This window comes from Cygnus olor, chromosome 2, assembly GCF_009769625.2.
Source record: "Cygnus olor isolate bCygOlo1 chromosome 2, bCygOlo1.pri.v2, whole genome shotgun sequence".
Classification (NCBI taxonomy): domain Eukaryota; kingdom Metazoa; phylum Chordata; class Aves; order Anseriformes; family Anatidae; genus Cygnus; species Cygnus olor.
Window position 1 is genome coordinate 48,305,215 of NC_049170.1, and position 21,441 is coordinate 48,326,655.

Here is a 21,441-nt window from a genome sequence, read left to right on the forward strand (position 1 = left end):
GGTACTTTGATATGACTAGTACCAGGAATAGGGCACTGCAGCTTCCAAGGACAGGATTAGCTTGTGGTGTTAAGATATATTGGAAAGAAACACAGAAGATGTATATGCTGTCGTGATCCACAGGGTTACGATATATCTGTATTTTCACCCAGCATTCAAGCCACAATTATCACTAGCTCAATCATTAAGATGTTTATTGTCACAAATTAATGTACTGAGAAAATAATCCATAACCAGAAAATACATGCTGCTCTCTGTGTTGCAGTATCTCCTTGGCCAAATCCAATGGAGGCACAGGAAGTTTTTACTATCCATAAAGTGATAGTAGCAGAAATTAGGAGAAGGCTGAGGTGACCTCAATTTTACTGGGCTGCACCAGGCACCCCAGCACGGCTCCACACCCCTCTTGAGAGGGGGGACGCCTGTGGATGTGGCTGTCAGACAGCACAACCTGCCTAACCACCTGGACCAAGCAGCCTCCAAGCAGCAGGGACACCCCCACAGCAGCCATCCACCATTTCGGCCATCTCTGCAGCCAACCCCCAGCCCGGGCCCGGAAGCACGTTTATCAGCGCCGCGCCGGGCAGCGCTGCCTTTTCTCGTCATTTCCCCTCCGTGCAGGCAGCGCTTCTGCCGCCCGGTCCCGCCGAGAGAAGGACGCCCACGGGGTGAGGGAGTGGGGGGCCGCGAAGGGGCTGCGGGGGGCCCGGGCTCGCGGTGGCCGCCGGCGCCCCGCGGGTGTTGTGGAAGCGGCCGGGGCGGCGGGCGGGAACCGCAGCCGGGTGGGGGGGCTGCGCTTGGTCGGGGGAGCCCCTCTCAGCTCCGGGGTGGTCCCTGTCGTCCCGCAGGCCGGTCGCTCGCCCGTCAAGATGTCGTACATGCTCCCGCACTTACACAACGGCTGGCAGGTGGACCAGGCCATCCTGTCGGAAGAGGACCGAGTCGTGGTCATCCGCTTCGGGCACGACTGGGATCCGACGTGCATGAAGATGGACGAGGTGTTGTACAGCATTGCCGAGAAGGTAACCCGGAGCTGTACCGCGGGAGGGACGCTTTCAGCTCTCGGTGTTTTAAGTGGCTTATGCAGAGTCTGAGGTGGATTGTAATTTGGTTTCTGGAGAGGTATTCCTGCATTGGGAGGTAGCAATGGAGCTGTTTGGCTCACTTTCCTGAGCATCTCCTAAAGCTGCCGACTACCCTGATGTTTATAACATTTAGTGTCATGAAAAGCGTTGCAAGTTCAGAAGTCATGGTCACTAACTGTTAATAAAACATCACCTAATGAAAGTTATCGTTCAAACAGAGGCAAGTGCTTGGCAATAGGACTGTCATGGCTCTAGGTAATGCAGCACTATTGCTTTACAATCAGAGTACGTAGTAACTTCAGGCTTCCATTAACTTTAAAAGTTACATTCATACTGATGCTTAAAAATGGTAAAATCCTGGCGAAGTTCTGGCTGGTGTTGATTAATGTATCAGTGATATCCTTTGTGGAAATAGATGGTGCTCTCTTGAGTTGCATGGGCTGTAATCAACTTTAGGAGCAAGATGCTGAAGCTGTTTTTCAGATAGAAACTGAATGCCTGCTGACAGCCCGTTTCTCACTTAAGAAAGAGATATTGAAGAAAAATTAGACTGTGTTTACATGCTTTAAAAGGCAAATCAGAGCTGATTGTGCATTTAGTAAAGGCTTTGCATGGTGATACGTGTAGAAAACCGAGAGCTTTTCTCTACCTGAATCACACAGGAAAAAAAAACAAGAAATCTGAATTGGGAGTGGTTACAATTAAACTTGGGTAGGAAAAGGAGTCAGCTATTTTCATGTCAAATTATGTGTACTCCATAACTTACACATAGATCTTCTTGTGGTATTCTCCTTTCTATTCTAATGGTGTTGTTAAATAGGTGTACTTCTGTCTCTAAAATCCCTATGTTAAGTATCTATGTCTGTAGTGAAACGTGAAGACGTGATAGAATACAGTAAGGAGTTGTGACATGGTTTAACTTAGACTTTTTTTGTGTTTAATGTGGTGGGAGTGTCTGAGAGCACTTTTAGTATTTACTTTTGGCAGGATGCTTGGCAATTTGGCAGACATTTTGGCAGGTAGGGGTGACTGGGGGATGAAAGAACAATATAACTTGTTATTTAAAAATCTCCCTCTGCAGAATTGGCAGATTAAAGGGGGAGATCCTTCCTCATCCTCTTGCTTACAAGCCATATTCGGATCTCTGCTGTTTTAAAGAGTGAGTAAATGTTCAATTGTACAGGTGTTTATACAGAGAATAACACAGAATGTTAAGATGCTGTAATTACATGCTATATTTGAAGAAAACACAGCCATATTTTACTTTTTTTTTTTTTAACATTTGGGGGTAGCAGTAATATTATCTATACTTTAAAATATGAAATCAGGTGGGCTGTTCTGTTGGTTTTTACTTTTTTATTTGTTTCTTTGAATCCTTTAGGGAAAAGAAACCAGAACACCATATGAAAATACAAAGCAGATTATTCTCCTTTAAATGTATTCCACTGATAGTTAACCTATAACTTTTTTTTTCAGTGTTAAACATGAAAAAGAGGCATGGTTTCAAAGAGTTTCAAAACAAATAATTTTAAGATGATGGATGTTTTGGTTGAAACCCAGCCAAAACAAAAATCTAAGAACTTGAGTTTCACCAAATTCCCCTGGAACACCTTATTTTTTTTCTTCAGAGAAGGCTCAAAATTGCAGAAGCCCATTCCTTGCGATGATTTGCTTTGGCTGCTAAATTTCTTTATTACCTTTTCTTTAAAATGATATACAATCCTACCCTGGTTTGAAGCCAGGTCACTTCACTGAATAGGTTGTATTGGGTGAGTGTTGCATTAGGGAGGATTGTTCAAATGTTTTGCGTTTACTTAACCATAATCAGAAGTGTGAACAGCTATGGCTTTTGCTCAAACATTAGTTGTACCTCTGCCTTTCTGTTAAAGTTAGAGGAAAACTTGGGGGGGGGGGGGGTGGAGAAGGAGAGGAGAGGAGGAAAAAATAAAACCCAAAACATTGGCATTATAGTTACTGGTGTTCATCGTTAAAGTTGAGCAAAGCTGATCCATTTACTTATGCCTATGTTTTTCAAAATTGTTAGCTCTATGCATTACATTTAGTAGTATAATGTCTTCTACCATATAAATTTAACACCTAAATTTACAGCATAGTTGGAATGAGAAAATTGTCTGACGACAACGCAGACCTTCAAGTTTCTAGTTAATGGTGTTTACAGCCTCTTTCAGTTCAGTGGTGCAAGTCTGCTAGGGTTCTTCAACTTGAATCAATTGTTGCAAAAGCTATTCATGGTTCCTCTTTTTTTTTCCTGTGATTTCTTTGTCCATAGGACATCTAAACATGAAAAAAAGGTCTAGAAACTTTTTAGGAAGATATAACATTAGTTCTTGACTCAGATTTCTTTAGGTATTTGCTGTATGCATTTTGGGCCTTAAGTCAAGAGAAATTTCTTCTTACTTCTTCAAGAGAGTTGAAATTAAACAAAAGATGGCTTTACCTCTACCAGAAATACAAAGAAAGTTAATGTGATCCTTGCAATTCATCCTAGTCTTCGGTCATGCTGTGGCAATCTGATGTTGCATTAAATTTATTGGAATGATAATGAAATTTTGCAGGAGAAATGATATTTATTTTATCTGGCATCTGATTTTTCCCGTGTTTGAATCTTTTATTTACCAGCTAAGTATGAGACAGGATCTACAGAATCTGTATATTAAGTTCAGCTATATCTGATGTTAAGTGTCCTATATATTCCTCTGCTTTATAGTCTTGAGGCATTCCATTTAAAGATTTAATAGTAGTCCACTGAAACAGATACAGTTCTGTAAAGCATTAAAATACTGGCCTGTAACTATGGTGAAGGAGTAATGTACTTTAGTTTCTGTGTATATTTGTTGAATAATGTAGATTAATATGTGAAACTACTGTAATTAAGGGGAAAAAATCAAAACAAAACCAAAATTAAAGCTCAATCTATGAAAATAAGTTTTGATAAAATTTTGTATCTGTGTTGCTGTCTGGCTTTTTATCCCCTATTCTCTCCTGTCCCCAGGGAGAGCAGCTACAATGGTCTTGTCAGACAAAGTTTTGAATTGAAAGATGGATAAAGGATGTCATAAATAAATACACCTACAAGTTCTCTCTCGTTTGTCTGTTGAAAATGGGTTTTTATCTTCAGGTGTTGAGAAAGCGGTACTGTTTGAAAGAAGGTAGATCCAGTGGAGTTTTTTTTTCTTCAGAAAGAAGAAAACAACTTATATTCCAGTGTGTGTTATGAGGTTAAGTACTTTCACAATAAACTTGGGTTGTTATGTGTTCAACTTCTAAAACACCACAAGATTTTTGCACATCGTACAGCGTATTTTTTGTTTAAATTCGGTACCTTAGTGGAGTCTGAATTGTTACAACTTTAACTGTTTTTGCAGTGTGGTTTGCCTCCTCAGAGTTGTGTTTTAATTCTTGCTCTGATGTCCCCGTATCGTATATGTAGTTAAAACTTAAGAAAGAATTTCTAAGCAACTGCTGCCTTGAAATGATAGCAAAGCTTGTTCTGCCTTGAAATGATAGCAAAGGGATGTAGTTTTGAGCTGACAGCTCTCTGGAACAAGGATTCATGTTACGATGGATGGGGAGAAATTAAGATATAAGGAGTAAGTCTCCATATACTTAATAGCTCAAGTATAGATGAACTCCTGCTTCTGTGCCAGCTTGAATCCAGAAAGACTTGAATTGCTTTTGCTTAAAAAGCCTAGGCTAAACAAGCCTTAGAAAATAAAGCTGGCTCTGTGGGAAGGTAGCTCAGGTGCTCTGTACTACTGTTTTTGTTCCAATACAGTGGCTGAGATAGTAAGCACTCCTTCAGGCTGTAAAACTGGTCAGTACTGTGTAGAGACATTTGAGTAGTTCTGCAGGGCTTGCCTCTAGTGTTGAAATAAAATGCCTCTCAGTGACAAGCCTGTTCAGTCTGGCATGCCACTGAACAGTAGATATTATGTTCCACTGTGGTGCTTCTGCATCACCCTTTCCATTTTTAGCCCCTTACCTATCTCTTTATTTCATTCTTAGGCCTCAATGCCAACCTTATGTTCCATATGTTGTAGGGATCTGTGGCAAGGCTGATATCATGGGTAAATTTGGCAGCCAGTGCCCAAGTACAGAACAAAACGCATCCTTTTTCAAGGCAATTGGAAGCTAAGTGGTTTCAGAGGGGTAAATGCTGTAAAATAGTATCTTTTCATTGTGGTGCTTGATTCTAGTCATCAGATCTGAAATTAAGAAACATCGGGGAAAAATAGAATTTTTAAACCTCTGAATTAAAATTTGTGATTTATCTAGCTTTGAGGTCTGCTTTAGACATCATAAAAGGTTTTGAGCAAGCCACTGTGTGTCATCAGTTCCACTTCTTTAAAGTGAATAGCCTTTTTTCTTTTATTTCGATGTAGGAGAGAAGGAAGATTCAGTTAATGTCTGAGATACTTGGATTATGTTGGTAACTTGCATATATGCTGTGCAAAGGTGATTCAGATGAAACAGTCCTCTTGAGTGATTTTTAGTTAATAATTTTAAAGTATCCGAGTTTCAGAAAATAAGATAATACACTCTTTAATTCTGGTTCTCTTTTCTAAAATCTTATGCTGCTGCGGCTCGTTAATAGTGACAAGCATTTCTGGTTCTGCAGCAGCTTGACTAAATCAAATGTACATAATATAAAACTAACTTTAAAAGTTTTGTTGTTTTAGTACTATGTGAAGTACAAAGTTCTTGGAAGTAAAATCTTAGTTTAAGACTTGTAGTAATACTTGGTTCAACTTAAAACCATTTTCTTGTCTCCAAATTAAAAATAATTGTCCAAAGATTGTTTAGCTTGTAAGAATTGCCAAATTACTGTGTTGTTGCAGAAATTTCCGCACACAGTAAAGCTGTACTGCTGATGCTAATAATATCAGTAGGAAGGAAGGAGAAATAATAGGAAAAAATTAAAACAGGCTCTTCAAGTTACTTTTTTAAACCTGTCTTTTGCCTCCTAAGGTTAACCAGAGAGTAACTTCAGTCAATTCTCAGTCAAATTGTTCATTTTGAACATTCTCGTAAGTTTGTTAGAAATATTTCATGTAAAATTGACATGGGAATGAATAATTAATTCAGAGAATGTTTAGTCTGAGTATGATACTATGGCTAACTTGGGTTTTTAAGGCTTTACCTTTTGACTGGTTTGGAACATTTTTAAAATGGGATGGTTTCATTAGATTATACCAATAATGTAAGCTTATAAATGGCTTCATAATAGCACAATAAAAACTATTTAAATGGTGCTTCAACCCAGAAGAGATTTGACTTCTTTTCGCTACTTATTTTCAAAATATTTTTGAAAATAATACTTGTTTTCACCTTTAAAGTGTGATTGTTTTTTATAATGCAGAAACTGTTCTGAAGTCTGTCAAAATTTATTTACTATGTGCTGCTGTTTTTTTTTTGTGAATGAGCATCTCCACACTTTCTCAATTGAGGTGTTTGCTAGGATGTTTAAGTACAGGATACACCATGAATAAGATTTTTCTCATGCAGTCTAATCCTGTTTTCTGGGCTAAAATAAAACATCTTTACATCAACCAGAAATTACACTTACCATAGCACTTCCAGATGCTAGATAGCAAAGGTAGCAAGTAAAAAGCACTTTGAAGCAGTAAGATTGTCACAGATCTTAGACCAGTTATATTTCAGGCATTGCATAGTCAAATGGGAAGGATGAAGATAGTGTTTGTATCTAAGGATGGAGGCAGAGTGCATCCATGGAACAGTGCATGAATATTTAATTATATACCTTAAAGGTCTGTGTAATCTAGATGCCTGCAGTCATGTATTTTAATTTATGTGTATGTATTAACTTCTGCTGTACCTTCACGTGTATAAACTAAGTTTAGAAACTAAGGCCTAAGGCTTCCTTATGGTCAAACATGCTCTGTATAGAAAACAAAAACATGACAGTTTTCTTTCAGGGATTAAGACATTCACTGTGAAAGTAAAGGGGAAGAATCTAGAAATTCTGGAAAATGAAAACCTATCTTAACCAGAATTGCCTAGAGAACAGCTTCTCATCAGGGTATTTTTTCATTATCAATTAAAATTTCAATCTCCTGTTTTCAGCTTTACAACTGTCAAAAACATTAGTTTTTATTACTAAATTATCGGTTTTATTTTCATTTATAATGAGCCTAGTTAAATTAGGTAGTTTAGAGGAGAAAAAAAGCTTGGAGGTAGGCACCAAGACATTTTTAGATGATTAATTTTCTGAAGTGTGTAGGCAGCTGACAACAGAGGTAAAATGTGTAAATGTGTAAAATGGGTAAAATGTGTCAGCAGTTTTTTTTTTTTAAGTAGTTACTTATTTAGATCTGTGCGTGTCACTGTAAGGTCGCAGCTGTATACAAAGGCTTGTTTCTCTGGATGTTCATTTAGCATAGTCTCTTTGCATTTGAAACTGGATGTGAAATTAACATGTTGGCTGTATCTAAGGGTATTTTCCATGTAATTGGTCCTTGTGTGGTTAAAAAGAATGACAAGACCGTTTACTGTGATTTTTTTACTGTGTTTACTGTAAAAATAAACATTGCAATTATGAAAGCCTAGGTCTTTTAATCACTAATACAATTAATCAAAGGCTTGTTAATATATATTGCTTTTGTATTTCCTGTTTCTTTTGTTTAGGTAAAAAACTTTGCTGTTATTTATCTTGTGGATATCACCGAAGTACCAGACTTCAACAAGATGTATGAATTGTACGATCCCTGTACAGTCATGTTTTTCTTCAGGTACATGATGGTTTTAGAATATAACTCAGCTGTGAATGTGTCTTTAGTACAGTGTCTCAGTAGAACTATAGATCATTTCCAAATGCATATCAGCATACTGATGCTTATGTTTGTTTATGTTGCTCTAGAAAAGAACAAACTCTTTATCAGAGAGTATACTCATAGGAAAAGGGGTAATTGCTTTAAACTGAAACGTAGATTTACATTAGACGTAGGAAGAAAATTTTACTGGGAGGGTAGTGAGGGATTGGAACAGGTTGCCCAGAGAAGTTGTGGATGCCCCATCGCTGGAAGTGTTCAAGGTCAGGGTGGATGGGGCTTTGAGCAACCTGCTCCAGTGGAAGGTGTCCCTGCCTGTCGTGGGGGGGAGGGGTTGAAATAGGTGAGCTTTAAGGTCCTTTCCAATCCAAACCATTCTAGTATTATACGATTGAATAGGCAAATGACTTGTTTTCCAATTAGCATAGTAACAGTATTTTGATGATAAAGCACAAATTAGTGATAGTGAAAACTGTTTTTATTATGCTTTGGGTATTGTTGTAACTCTTGAAAAAAACACTATTGTTGTTGTAACTCTTAAAAAAAGTTTAAAACTCTTAAAACTCTTAAACTTTTAACTCTTAAAAAAAGTTGTAACTCTCTTAAAAAAAAACACATGCTGCAGTAATATAGGAGTCAACCTTGTCAAACTTGCTCTAAAGATATACCCAAAGTACTAAAATTTCTCGAGCTATGGCACCCACTTTGGTGTAAAACATACTACTGGTAAGTGTGGGATTCTTGTGTTAGATAGTAGTGGGAAAGAAATACAAATAATAAGGAATATACTGAAGAATAATTGTATTGAGTAGCATTCTTGTTGTGGGAGCATGTTTGCAGTCTTTGTTCTAGCTTTAGGAATAGGCAATAAAACGTCAATTTGAGGGTGACAGGAGCGGATACCTTTTCTTTGACACTTATTATAACCTCATTGTTATAAGGCTTCTTTTGAAATCTACAAAGCATTCTTAGGGGGATAGATAAAGTTTCTTTTTGAATTGTAACTCTATTAACCTGTTTGGTTTCTTCTCTCCCTGTAAAGGAACAAACACATCATGATTGATTTAGGTACAGGTAATAACAACAAGATCAACTGGGCAATGGAAGATAAGCAAGAGATGATTGACATTATAGAAACTGTTTATAGAGGAGCCCGAAAAGGTCGAGGCTTGGTGGTATCACCAAAAGATTATTCCACTAAATACAGATACTGACACGTCTTTGGGGCAGCCTTTTCTTTTAGCCCTGCATCTACTGAAATTTATTATTGTGTATGTGCGTACTATAGATATGTCTATTTAAAACAAAAAAAAAAACGGAAAAAACCTCAAATCGTTCAACTTTGAGCATATTTGAATTATTTAAAAGCTTTGAATTTTGTTTTGAAAAGGTAGAAGACAAATCCTGGAACTGTCTGACTGCAGTAATACTGTAGCTGTATTTTTTTTTTGACATTTACTCTGTGTTGACCTTTTGGTATGATGCATTTTTGTACACAAAAAGCCTGTTTGTAGAAAAACATTTCAACTGTCTTTGCTTGCTTTTGTTACATAAATACCTGAGAAAATTATAGTATAGCTTTTTTTAAGAAGAATAAAACGAGGTCCAGTGATTTGCCTTAATGTTCTTTAAAGTTGAGAATGAAAACAAATGTAATTGGATGCAAAATCATAATCTTAAAGATAAAGGCTTGTCACTTTTTTGTGGATTTTCTTGCATAGCGTCTTGGTCTTTTGTATCCAGTAACAAAAGGGAATATATTAAGGTGCATTTGTTAATATTTAACAAAGCTAAATAAATACATCTTCAGTGATCCCCCACCCCTCAATCAACTTAATAAAGTTGTGATGGTGGAATTTCTTTTTCATGGTGATTATGTATGCTAGTCATTTGAAATACGTCATAGTAGATTCTGATCTAAAGGGTAATTTCAGTTCTGGAGCTGGTTGCATAGTTGATGCTTGAAGAAAGGATGAACTGTGCTTTCTCTAGAGCTGAATTTGTCTAATGGTAGAGGGAAGTGTTCATGTACTCATGAAACTTGGATTGGATTCCACTGTGGTATGGATTTTGAAGTTTCCATACGTGTTTCTGGTAACTTCAGTTTCACAGTAGTGGAGTCACTGTTGGTTTGTTGTTTGCTTTTTGTTATTGGCTTTTCTTTGTTTTTTTTTTTTTTTTAAACTGATACATGAATATTTAGAGAATTAATGAAAAGCAAGCCAGACTGTGCAAGAAATGAGGTATGTGTATTTTGAATCCAGTTTGTCACAAAATGAAGTGTTCAAAACAGAATTTCTACTTCTGCTGTCCATTCTTGACAGGAAAGTAAATACTATTCAAACTATTTCAAAGGTTTTATCAAACTAGCTTAGTACACAATGTTAAAGAATGGAATTAAGTCTAGTTATTCTTAGAGTTGCCATAAACCTAAATAGAAAATTTACTCTGTTACTGTCTAAGCACACACAATTCATTAATGACTTGGTTGCATATTCTGTATTGCCAGTTGCTTACAGGCTTATCCATAGAGATAGAGTTTTTATACTTTGTCTTCCCAGTGATAGCAAGGCTGATCTACAGTGTGATCTCAATCCATGTGATTTTAGCAAGACACTGTAATATGGTTAGGCCATAAATATTTTGGTACTCAGATTATAAACCATTTCAACAAACTAGTCTAGTGGATGGCAACTTTGGTACAGTTGGGTTCATTTTCTAATGTGAAGAATTTGAGCATCAAAATGGCACATGCAAGTGGAAAAGCATTGTCATAGAAGGAGCTTGTTATTCTGAGAACACTTAAAAATGCAACAAAGAAATATGATGAAAATTTTAATATTAATATTAAATGAAATACACTTTCTACATTGAAAAGGTTTGTGACTGGTAAGCTTGCTGTATAGGACAGTTTTCTATCATAATATTGTTTTTGCCTCCCCTGAAACGTGGTTCATTCCTCATTACAGGAATTACAGTTTGGATGAATAAACCCAGCTTCTATCATGGCATGGTGCAAGTGTGTTAGTTTTCACTGATACTTTTTGTGACTGATTGCAAGCAATGACACATTCGCTGCAGTGCTGTTCTCCCATTATCTTTCTTGATCACATCCTCATTTCAGTGCTGCAAAGAAACAGTGAATAAGTAGGTTAGTGGTTTAATTATTCATGAATGTGATTCAGCATAAAATAAGATCTCTATACAGTTAAATATACAGTTAAATACATCTTCATGAGACTCTTTCCATATTTGTAAAAAATAATTTCACAGCTTATCACCAGAAAAAAGGCAGGATAAATAGACACCAAAATTACTTCAACATATTTACAGACATTTCTGTCTTTCACTGCATAAGCGATCTCAGTTGGTTTAAATCAGTAAAGCCTGCAACAAGAGGAAGAAGGCAACATCAGCACATATGGAACTCTAAAACAATGCTGAGCTAAATACCAAAGAACACCAGCTAAGGCATACATCTGGGGGGATCATTTGTAACAGACAGCAATATAAAATCTATCATGCAGCCCACCTACTCATACTACTGAGTATTTGACTACAGTACTTAAGTTGTCCTTGTTAACTTCCACCTCACATTTCATTGCTGCAAAGAATAAATCATTGCTCTGGTCTGGGCAAGGTGTTTATGAGGTGTGCTCTGAGTCACACTGGGAAGCTGTAGCAGGTTTAAAAGAGATGTACATAAATTTATACCACAGAATCCTCAGCCGCATCTGTTAGCATACTTGAGAGACAGGAATAGTGGACAGGAGTGCTTTAAGCCACACACATTTTCTTACAAATATACAGCCTCAGTTTATGTATTTTGGATTAGTTTGCACAGCAAGCTACAGTTTGGGTTCTGCAAAAGTGGTAGCATATTTTGGCTCTTGGGGAAAAACAAATCCAGGGTAACTTTAAATATTTTAAATAAATTCTCAGTATATATTAAAATCCAAGTAACTGCAGGTATAGTAAATACATAAACACCACTTTCATGCTAGGTGCTGCCCATACTTCAAAACTGAGTAGAAATACGTATAATACAGGAAAAGTAAAGTTTCTTTACTCTTGACTCTTCATCGGTATTCTCTATCCCAGCCTCTGTCATTAGGTCAGCAACGTGCTTCTCGAGGTCATCAATGCGCTCGCCCATTTCTTCCAGTAAGAAGTTAAAGATAACTAAGAAATATGAATGCTATGATTGTATTTTTTCTTCTATGAGAAAAATATGGAGCTTTCTTCCAGATGCCTCAGCCTTTTACTTACTCGTGTTCAACATTAATGCAAGGTGAAGCTCACAGGTGTAGCACAAGATTGTTTTATAACAAGACAATCCTACTTTCTCTTGAAACAGGGAAGCATTCAAGTTCTAAATGTTTTCAAATGCTTTCCTGTCTGCCTATGAGCGAACTGGAGTATCTTCTGAGTAAAAGATTGTTTTCTGTCCAAGGAACTATTTTAGGTAATGCCATATGGTCAACATAAATAATCAAAATATAACTGCTGCTAAACATTTATTTTTCTTCTCTTACACTAAAGATGCAACTTCCTGAAAGTGGGGAGTTTCAGAAGAGTAAAATGTGGTGAGTCTGTAGTTTCAGAAAGCAGAGACAGATCTTGTTAACCACATCTAATGAGAAAGCTCAGTGACCCTTCACACCTTTTTTTTTTATTTGTGCTTACCTTCCCAAACTCAGGAGCCTAACAGAGTTGTTTCTAACCCACCGACATGCAATGATACACTAATTTAAATGCATTTTTGAAGATGGCTCTTTTTAAAATGTATCTTCAGAATAGTTGCACATAATTTGTCCTGTACTTTACTTGAAAGCTAGAATTGATGTACAGAGACTAGCTCACAGGGACTGATCCGGCTTTTAGTAAAATCTTTTTTAGGATTTCCTTAGTAAAGGAAAAAAAGAAATAGGGTACAGTTCAGCTGTCTTCATATTATAGGTGTCTTAACAACATCAATCATATCTTAATTTGATATTCTGAAAAAAAAAAAAAAGCACATCCTGATTTTAAAAAGAAAAGAAAACAACAACAAAACTCCTTACATGTATTTGGTAACCCACAGAAGGGAAGGGAAAGCAAACCTAACCCTGTGGAGGAACTACACCTCCAGAAGTTACGAAACTTGGCTCACAGAACTAGTAACCCAGATTAAAAAGAGGATATTTCTCAGCGTTATCTTTTCAGTCAGAGCTTGAAAATTCTCCTGCAGCTGACACAGCAGACTCTCCGCCTAGGAAAAAAGAAACGATGAGATAAAAAGCAGGACGGTCCCACCAAGGCCCCGTACAGGAGGGAGGCGCGGCGGGGGTCAGCCCTCGCATAGCCGCGGCTCTCGCTCCCTCCCTCCCTCCCTCGTACTGCGGGCCTCCCCAGGCGCAAACCCCGTACGTCCCCGGCTCCCCGAAGGGAAAGCCGCGCGCCCCGTGGGCTTTTTGCCTTTCTCCATCCTATTCCTCCAGGGCAGCCGCCCCGCTGCAGGCTGGGGGGCCCGCTGAGGCCGCCCCAATACGAGGCAGACGCCTGACCGGGGGGAACCCAGCCCGGCCCGGCGTTCCGAGGGGCAACCCCGAACCGTGGGCGCCCCGACCCCCTCTGTCCCAAGCCTCCCCCCTCCGCCGGCCGCAGGGCCTCCCTGCCGGAGCGAGCCCCGAGCTCACCAGCTGCGGGAGGTCCCCCGCGCCCGGCGGCTCGGCGGCCGCCATCGCTCGCGGTGCCGCGCCGCGCCCCGCTGCCCGCCTCCCCAGGCAGGTGAGCGCCCCGCCGGGGCCGGGCCGGGCCGCGTCGGTGTCTCTCAGGCAGCTGTGGGAAGTAGGAAGCAGGTTTTGTTTGTTTCTCATCTCCTGACAAATCGCTGGCGTTGCTTGCTCCGACCTGAGAGTGGGATTAGTGTCTTCCCCGGCTGGCTTTCAGCCTGGCCTCACGTTTGTCTGAGCTCACGGTTGGACTCGATGGTTTTGAGAGGACTATCGAGTAAATGCTGGTAGCTACTACTACAAAGTTAGTACTAGCTGGACTTTCTGTTCACTTATTTGTAAGGCATTACGGATAGAGCTAGTGATTCTTCAGCTCTTTCAACACTGTAAAACTTGAGAGGTATGGCAAGGCTAGAAAAAATGGTCTCATAAATGTTCTCACAAAACAACTATTTTTGGTTAAAGAATCATTAAATTTTATCTACCTGTGGTATTCCTTTTTTTTTTTTTCTTTTTCTTTTTTTTTTTTTTTTTCCCCAAAATAGTTGTGCAAGGCAATAAATAAGGATATTGGGGTTTGATCTTCAGGGGTCTTACAGTTTCACAGGACAGAAGTGATCATTTAAATGAAGAAAAAAGTTTGTCAATTAATAAGGCCGGAGTTCTTTTTTTTTTTTTTTAAGTTTGTTTCCTTTTTCCTTGTAATTAGTTTTGTAATACAGAGTGGCCCAAATACCTGTGCTCTTTGAAGCTTGTTGCACCAGAACTTCTAAACAGACAGGACCAAAGGCATTGACAAGAATTGGGTGCTGCTTCCTAGCAGCCCAGCTAGCACATAGGTCATCCATGGTTTTCAACTTTGCAGCACAAAAACCTCCCGGTCTATCTATTGCAAAGGTGTCTTACTGTATGTAGAGTATTCCAGGTGCTGTAACTGTTGCCTGATGCAAATGAAGAGGTTTTCAATTTACAGTGCCTGTATAATTAGAATATTACTGTTGGGCAATAGCTTTCCTTAGTCTGTTTTTCACAGATGTGCCAAATACGTAACAGTGCTTTCCTCCATAATAATTCTCTCTGCTGAGCTAGTAACCTCAAATGCTGGAAGGATTATCTTTTGTAAGTCTACTAGTTGGTATCTTTCTTAATAAACATAATTGTTTTTCTTTTTGACTTTATCCTCCCTGATTTAGGAGGGAGTGGTAATCTCTGTGGTGAGATTCTGGCATCAAAACAAATCTCCCCTTTGCTACCTGCTTCCCATAATCACGGCATCTCCTCTGTCCATCCTTATCTTCCTACTCCTGCAGATTCTTCTCTTTGCCTTTCCTGTTGTAGAAAGAAAAATCAAGCAAGTTTTTCAGAGTTTGAGTAATCTAGCAGCATCACACTGCTCTAGAAGTCTTCCAGATAAAACAATTTGAAAAATAAATCTATGTTGATATGTTTTGCATTTGTATGTAGCAACTCGCTGCATCCACATAGCTTTTTCATTCTATTGCATAAATAATAAGAAACAATTTTTGCTTCTTACGTGTTTATTAGTTGCTGATAGATCTCCTTTCCCTTAAGAGTAGATAGTAGAGCTGTACTGTTTTTGCATTTTTACTCCAGATAACAACAATAGTCTTGCTGGTTTTCCCACTTGCCAGAACAGCTACGTAAGCTTCCCTCTTATGCAGCTGCATTTTCCCCTTGAGGCAGTTGAAAAGATTCTGGCTCCTTGGGTCAAGCTATCTTGAATAAAGGCGTAGAGTCCTATTTGTGGTGAAGAGCTTGCAGATGTACAGAAACATCTGGAAATATGGAGGATTCATCATACAAACAACAAGCTTGTGAGAATTGCACTAAACCTCTGTAGTGCAGCATTTTAGCAATGACTAGGTAAGACTCCAACTAGTTCTCCTTGTTGGTGAGGCAGGTAACTGGGGTCATGACAAAAAACAAACAAACAACAACAACAACAAAACCCACAAGATATTCGGCCAGTACAGCAATGGAGGAAGGGCAATTTAAAGTGTGAAGGAGACTGGAGAATAAAGGAAATATTCATCATGCTTTCCCCTGCCTCCCCCCCACCCCCCCCGGTTCTTTTGTTTTATGGCCTCCATAAATAAATTTAATAGTTAGTTTAACAGTGTGCCCTGGCAGCTAAAAGTGCCAAACATATCCTGGGGTGCATCAAGCATAGCATTACTAGCTGGCCGAGGGAAGTGATTGTCTTGCTCTGCACTGGTGTACTCACAGTGCTCACCTTTGAGTACTGTGTGCAATTATAAACACCACAATATAAGGACATAAAACTATTAGCATCCAGAGGAAGGCTACCAAGATGGTGAAGGGTCTAGAGGGCATGAGGTATGAGAAGCGGCTGAGGTCCCTTGGTTTGCTCAGCCCAGAGCAGAGCAGGCTGAGGGGAGGCCTCATGGCGGCCTGCAGCTCCCTCACGAGGGGAGCGGAGGGGCAGGCGCTGAGCTCTGCTCTCTGGGGACAGCGACAGGATCCGAGGGAATGGCATGGAGCTGGGACAGGGGAGGGTCAGGCTGGGGGTTAGGGAAAGGTTCTGCACCCAGAGGGTGGTCGGGCACTGGGACAGGCTCCTCAGGGCAGCGGTCACAGCACTGAGCCTGCTGGAGTTCAAGAAGTGTTTGGACAATGCTCTCAGACATACGGTGGTCGGCCCTCTGTGGAGCCAGTAGTTGGACACGATGATCCTTGAGGGTCCCTTCCAATTCAGGATATTCTATGACTCTGAAACATGTAGTCGTGTATGGCTGGTACAAAGCTGTTTTTATGGAGTAGAAATAAAACTGTTTGTAAATCCAAAAAATGGTTGTGGAAAAGTTCCAAAGTTCAGCAAACCTAAGAATAGAGGGGACAAACAGAAGACGGTTTTGCTTAGCAAAGAATATACTTAAAATAGCATTCTCAGCTTGGCCCTGCTGTCCACTGTTCTCTCCCTCCTTACAGGGCTTAATTTTTCAGAGCTGAGCTGTTACATTCATTTCCAGGGTCTGAAATCCAGGAATATAAATGAACTGTATTTTAAAGAGTTGTCCATGTTAGGAGTGCATTCATGGGCTAATAGAACCTGAGCAAAAATGTTTTTATTTTTTTATTGGTTTCAAAGGCATAGGTTTAAATGAGAACCCATAAATAGCCAGTGCTACTAGTATTTATGAGTACTTACTCCAATAAGTAAAGAACAATTCATTTATTAAAAGGGAAGTTGATGTTGGTAATGAATACAAAAACAGATCTTGAGGGGGCCAGAGAGAGGAAGAGATTTGACAATGTAAATTCAATTACCATCCAAAATAGGCTCTATGTTACTTTCTTTCAGAAAAAGTCTTGGACTTTAGTCTCTGTCAATTTAAAAATGTCCTTGGTATGAAGCGCATGAAATAAAAATAAAAATGGGTTGACCTAGAAACTGGGGAGCCATCTTCTTACATCCTATTTCAGAATTGTAGGCCTGTACTATGAACTCTTCAAACTGTGCTTTTATGATACCCAGAGCATACTTCTTGCTCTTTCCTAGGGAAATTCCAGTCCCTCTCATTCTGGAAGGAGATGTCTGGGCAGCAAGACAGGAAGTAAAAATATTTTTAAGCATTTACAATTCTACATTCTGTCAATGCCATTACTATAAGACACCATGCTGTAAAAGCCCGCAGTGTGGGGAGAGAGAGGAATTGTTTTGTAGAAAAGTTAAAAAAAAAAAAAAAGTAAAAGCATTATTCTTGTTGTTCAGGTGTTATGTAAAGTCCCTTCCCCTTCCCTTTCCTCTTTGCTGACAAATGAGATTTTATATAACAGGAGTCAGGAATCCTTCAGTCGTATACTTGGAGCATGTCTGGCTCAAGGCTGCTTTGGAGCAGTGGTGGTGATGGAGAGAGAGCTTCCCAACAACAACAAAACACCAAAAAACAACCCAAACATGTGTTTGGTAAGAAAGAGATCAGGAAATTTAATCTTAGAAGGAGACAGGAAAGCAAGCATTCCTGGGACACCAAGGTGTGGTAGCAGCTTGTCATACTGTAGATCAGAAGGCGATATGCAAATCACGCTGCAGCTTTTGGGGGTTTTGCATTTTTTATTGGGAGGGTGGCACAGGCACGAGCAATTGTTAAAATTTTATTCTGAAGAGAAGTGGTCTAGGTACAAGCTAGTTCTTGCACCACAGATGTGCTATTTCTGCTACCAAATTGGACAGTTGGGTGTTTGCGTTGTGCTTTTCTTGGTCTTTCCCTGTCTCTTAGGAAGTCTCTATTACATCACAGTTTGCAGTCATTGTTCGGAAGGATATAATATGCAGAAAAAACATCTGTCATTGCTAGGTAATCAGATTTTGTATGTTGAAATCCTAAATGTAGCTGGTGGTTCTTGCAAGCTGTGAATGTTTATTTCTCTTGACTCGGCATAATCTAGTTCACTGAAAACATGTTCCGCTGGAATACTCACTGGTGAAGGCATCAGTTTTCTTTCATCTGGTAACATCAGGAGAAGTAACGTTATTGTTATTTGAAAGTATGGAAAGGTGTGGTGAGTGAAATGCAAATGCTTCAGGCATGGAGAAGAGCAGTTGAGGTCAGCAGTGTCTGGCAGATCTAACACTTCTTTGAAAGGTGAGTCATTTGAGGTGAAGATTAAAAACCTGGGTGTTTGTGCATGTTTCAAATCTCAAGTTCTGCGTCTCTGAGGAGAAAGGGGTAATTCCGGTGGTCAGGAAACCTGATTTCTGATTGACACGTTCTGCCTTCAACAAGGTTGTTGCTTTTTGTTTCTGCTGCTCATGAATCCCCTAAATGTGAAGCTTGTTCACTCAGCCCCTTTCTACAAATTTCTCCAGAAAGAAAACTGTCAGGGTTAAAGATATTCTTTATGAGAAGTTCCTTGTGGGAAGTAGGGTGTCATGTATCACCAAGTAACCGTAAGAGAAAATAGGGTATAGTTTTCTCTCTAAGTATTCTGCACTGGGGATAAATGCGCGTTTGTAGGAGGAGCAGAACGCCCACCTGCAGATGCTTCGGCTATGGAGACTGGAGTGGTAGTGTCCTTTGGCTGTGAGAAGAGTTTTGTATAACTTGTAGCTGCGTGAAATCACCTGTCTAGCTGCTGTTGACCAAACTATTATGCTGTAATCCAGAAATCTCGAGCTCTCTTTCTCAGGCATGGGTGGTAAAAGATGCTACTTGTGCTGTTTTCTGCTCCAACCTTGTTCCTACTGTCCTTGAGCAGTGATGGTAGAGGAGCATTTGTTCCTGTCCTGAACTGCTGCAGGAGGGGACTGGAGGACAAATCCACAGTGGAAAAGGGAACAATGTCTGTCCCTGTGGCCCACCAGTGGCACACCTGGCACCAGATCTGGAGTTTACATTCAAATCACCCTGCAGTCTTGCTTCTTATGCTTGGATATTGTAGGTGCCAGATGGAGCTTTCCTGAAGAAAAAAACGTGTGACAGGTAAGGATCTGCCTGTGTCCCACCACACTGGTGAGGCAAAGCAGCTTTTGCAGCATAGGGATGGTGATCCAGCTTCACATGGGAAGGCCCCCTGCTCAAATCCCATAGCCTTGCCTGTCTTTGTTTAGGTGCCTCATGGCCACCGCAGAATGTATGTTTTATATGCAGAGATTAAATGTGGTATGGGTGTGGGCAGGGGTATGATGGAAAGAGTACAAAATTTGATGAAAAGACCTGTGCTGAAGAGGTTGGAATCTGGGCAAAAGATGGAATAGTTCTGCTGGTGGGAGGTGGTGAGTGATTGCCATTGCATCACTTGTTTTTCTTCATGTACTAAACTGTCTTTATCTCAACCCATTAGTTTTTTTTTTCTTGCTTATGCCCTTTTGATTCTTTCCCCCATCCTGTTGGAGTGAGCAGCTGTGTAGGGTCTTTGCTGCTGCCTGGGGTCAGCCCACCACAATGTCTCTTCCTCAGTATCAAAAGCCCCTTGCTGAATGCAGTGGTCCAGTAGTTAGTAAGTGTTTTGCACTGGGGAGTGAAGTGAGGGAGAGAGAGACAGTACAGGGCTCTTTTTGCATCTCAATAATGAAGGCCTGATGACAACAAATGGCTTAATAAAACAGCTGTTTTTATAAGACAGAATAAGAAGAGGAATATAGATAGCAAGTAAATCTAGTGCCCCTTCAAATGCTGGGCACCATATGTTCATGCAGCATCAGATGGACCCTGGATGGATGTTCCCAAGGGATGCTGTGCAGTTCCTGTCCATAGAGAGAAGCTCCTTCTTTTTGGTCCTTCGAGCTATTAAATAATTCTCTTACAAGTGAACAACTCCATTTATAAAAGTTGTTTACATGACAACTCCTTCCCGCACTGTTAGATAAAGGCAAGGCCACACAGGTGGAGTGGTCACCAGTGCCAAGTGGGGGCTGCCCGCTGGCTGCTCTGCCACCAGGAGCTGGCTGAGGTGATTCTGCAGTCAAGGGACACAGCGACACAGCAAAGTGGAGCATGCCACCACTATGTGGAGTGAGAGAGAGATGGGCTTGTATGCCAGACATGTTTTGTAGGTCTGTCCTAAAAATGGAGAGGGAATTCCTTGTCATACCAGTGGGTGTTGCACCCACATTTATACTCACTGGTCTGTGGAGATTTTGGTCAGTTTACAAAGAACAGAGCAGAAGGAGAAAGAAAAAGTGGTGAAGATGAGCAATAAAACAGTGTCTCCCATTAATGTTAGTTTGATTCTTTCTATCAGTTGGAAAATCAGGGGCTCACCTGTGCTTTGAACAGTCCAGGAGGCAGCTTCTGCCACCAGCTGCAACAGGGTTGCTTTAGAAAATCAAGTGTGGAGTGAAGAGGACAGCTGATTTAGCGATAATGTATCTTGGTAGGAATGGTCAATTTCAATGTACTTAAGGCTCATTTACTTGTTTTATGAACAGTACAGTGAATATTTCCTTTTAATCTCACTGTGACTCTATTTATAGGATGAGATAAGATGTGATAACCGAAGGGAATTTTGGCTACTGCAGGAATTCACATAACCCTTATGACAGCATTTATTGTGCAATGCATTCAAGGCTTGGACCTTATCTGCACTGTGTCTTTAGTCTGTCTTGCAGGGACTTCCTATGTTTGCTTCAGTGTAACATCATTTGTCTAAAGTAGATTATAAAATAATTTCAATACTCATCTTTTAAAATGAATTGTCAGAACGACAGACCAGGTAGAAGACTTGCAGCAATCTGCTACTTTTGCTACTGCAATGATGACCTGTGAAGCACCCCCTCTCCACAGAAAACAAATAAACAAACAACCCCAAACTGCAGAGAAGTTGCTAAGGCTTCAGTCTGGAAACTGGTTGAACATGGATGGTTGATTCCTGTCTCCCAAGTGTCCCAGAAGGCCCTAGCATCCTTCTGCTGAGAATATGGCTACATGCATCCAATTGTAGAAACAAGCCTCTTCTAACTCTTCTAATTCAGTAGACCTATTTACAAAGCAAAAAGCAAAACCTTATATAAGAATTTTCTACCTCTCCAATGTTAAAATCTATTTGAAAACATCCCATGTCTATTCAACACCTTCATCTTGCGTAAACTCTATCCAAAGACAGGACAATTCTGGATAGGTACCATCTCTGTCAGATTTCTTAATTGGAATAAATCAAAGTTCAAGTTACCATTAGAAGTTTAGGTACCGTGCTGTTACCAAAATACTAACTGCTGGGAGCTAGTTTGCAACTAGGCGACTAAAGTTGCTCACATACTCAATTTCAATCCTCTTACAGCATGTTATCATAGAAGATTAATATTAGTCTTCACAGACCTGGTGTGAAGCGTCCTGTCTGCTGTTGTTTTCT

The 21,441-nt window shown here is 39.9% G+C and overlaps 2 protein-coding genes across 3 annotated transcripts; one reads left to right on the forward strand and one right to left on the reverse strand.

Moving 5' to 3' along the window:
* Window positions 1-417: 417 nt before the first annotated feature.
* Window positions 418-9,602, forward strand: TXNL4A (thioredoxin like 4A). Of its 2 annotated transcripts, XM_040548536.1 has the most exons (5): window positions 519-668; window positions 849-1,022; window positions 2,167-2,244; window positions 7,752-7,855; window positions 8,937-9,602. In XM_040548536.1, the coding sequence occupies exons 4-5, from the start codon at window positions 7,812-7,814 to the stop codon at window positions 9,106-9,108; spliced, it is 216 nt and encodes a 71-aa protein (XP_040404470.1). In that variant the 5' UTR covers window positions 519-668; window positions 849-1,022; window positions 2,167-2,244; window positions 7,752-7,811; the 3' UTR covers window positions 9,109-9,602. The 2 variants fall into 2 exon arrangements, with proteins under 2 accessions (XP_040404469.1, XP_040404470.1); XM_040548535.1 differs by lacking the exon at window positions 2,167-2,244 and having other exon boundaries at window positions 418-668.
* A 1,115-nt stretch (window positions 9,603-10,717) lies between these two features.
* Window positions 10,718-14,057, reverse strand: HSBP1L1 (heat shock factor binding protein 1 like 1). The gene is made up of 4 exons (XM_040548537.1): window positions 13,573-14,057; window positions 13,079-13,145; window positions 11,964-12,058; window positions 10,718-11,020 (listed from the first exon to the last, which is right to left on the reverse strand). The coding sequence occupies exons 1-4, from the start codon at window positions 13,750-13,752 to the stop codon at window positions 11,015-11,017; spliced, it is 348 nt and encodes a 115-aa protein (XP_040404471.1). The 5' UTR covers window positions 13,753-14,057; the 3' UTR covers window positions 10,718-11,014.
* Between the last annotated feature and the right edge of the window lie 7,384 nt (window positions 14,058-21,441).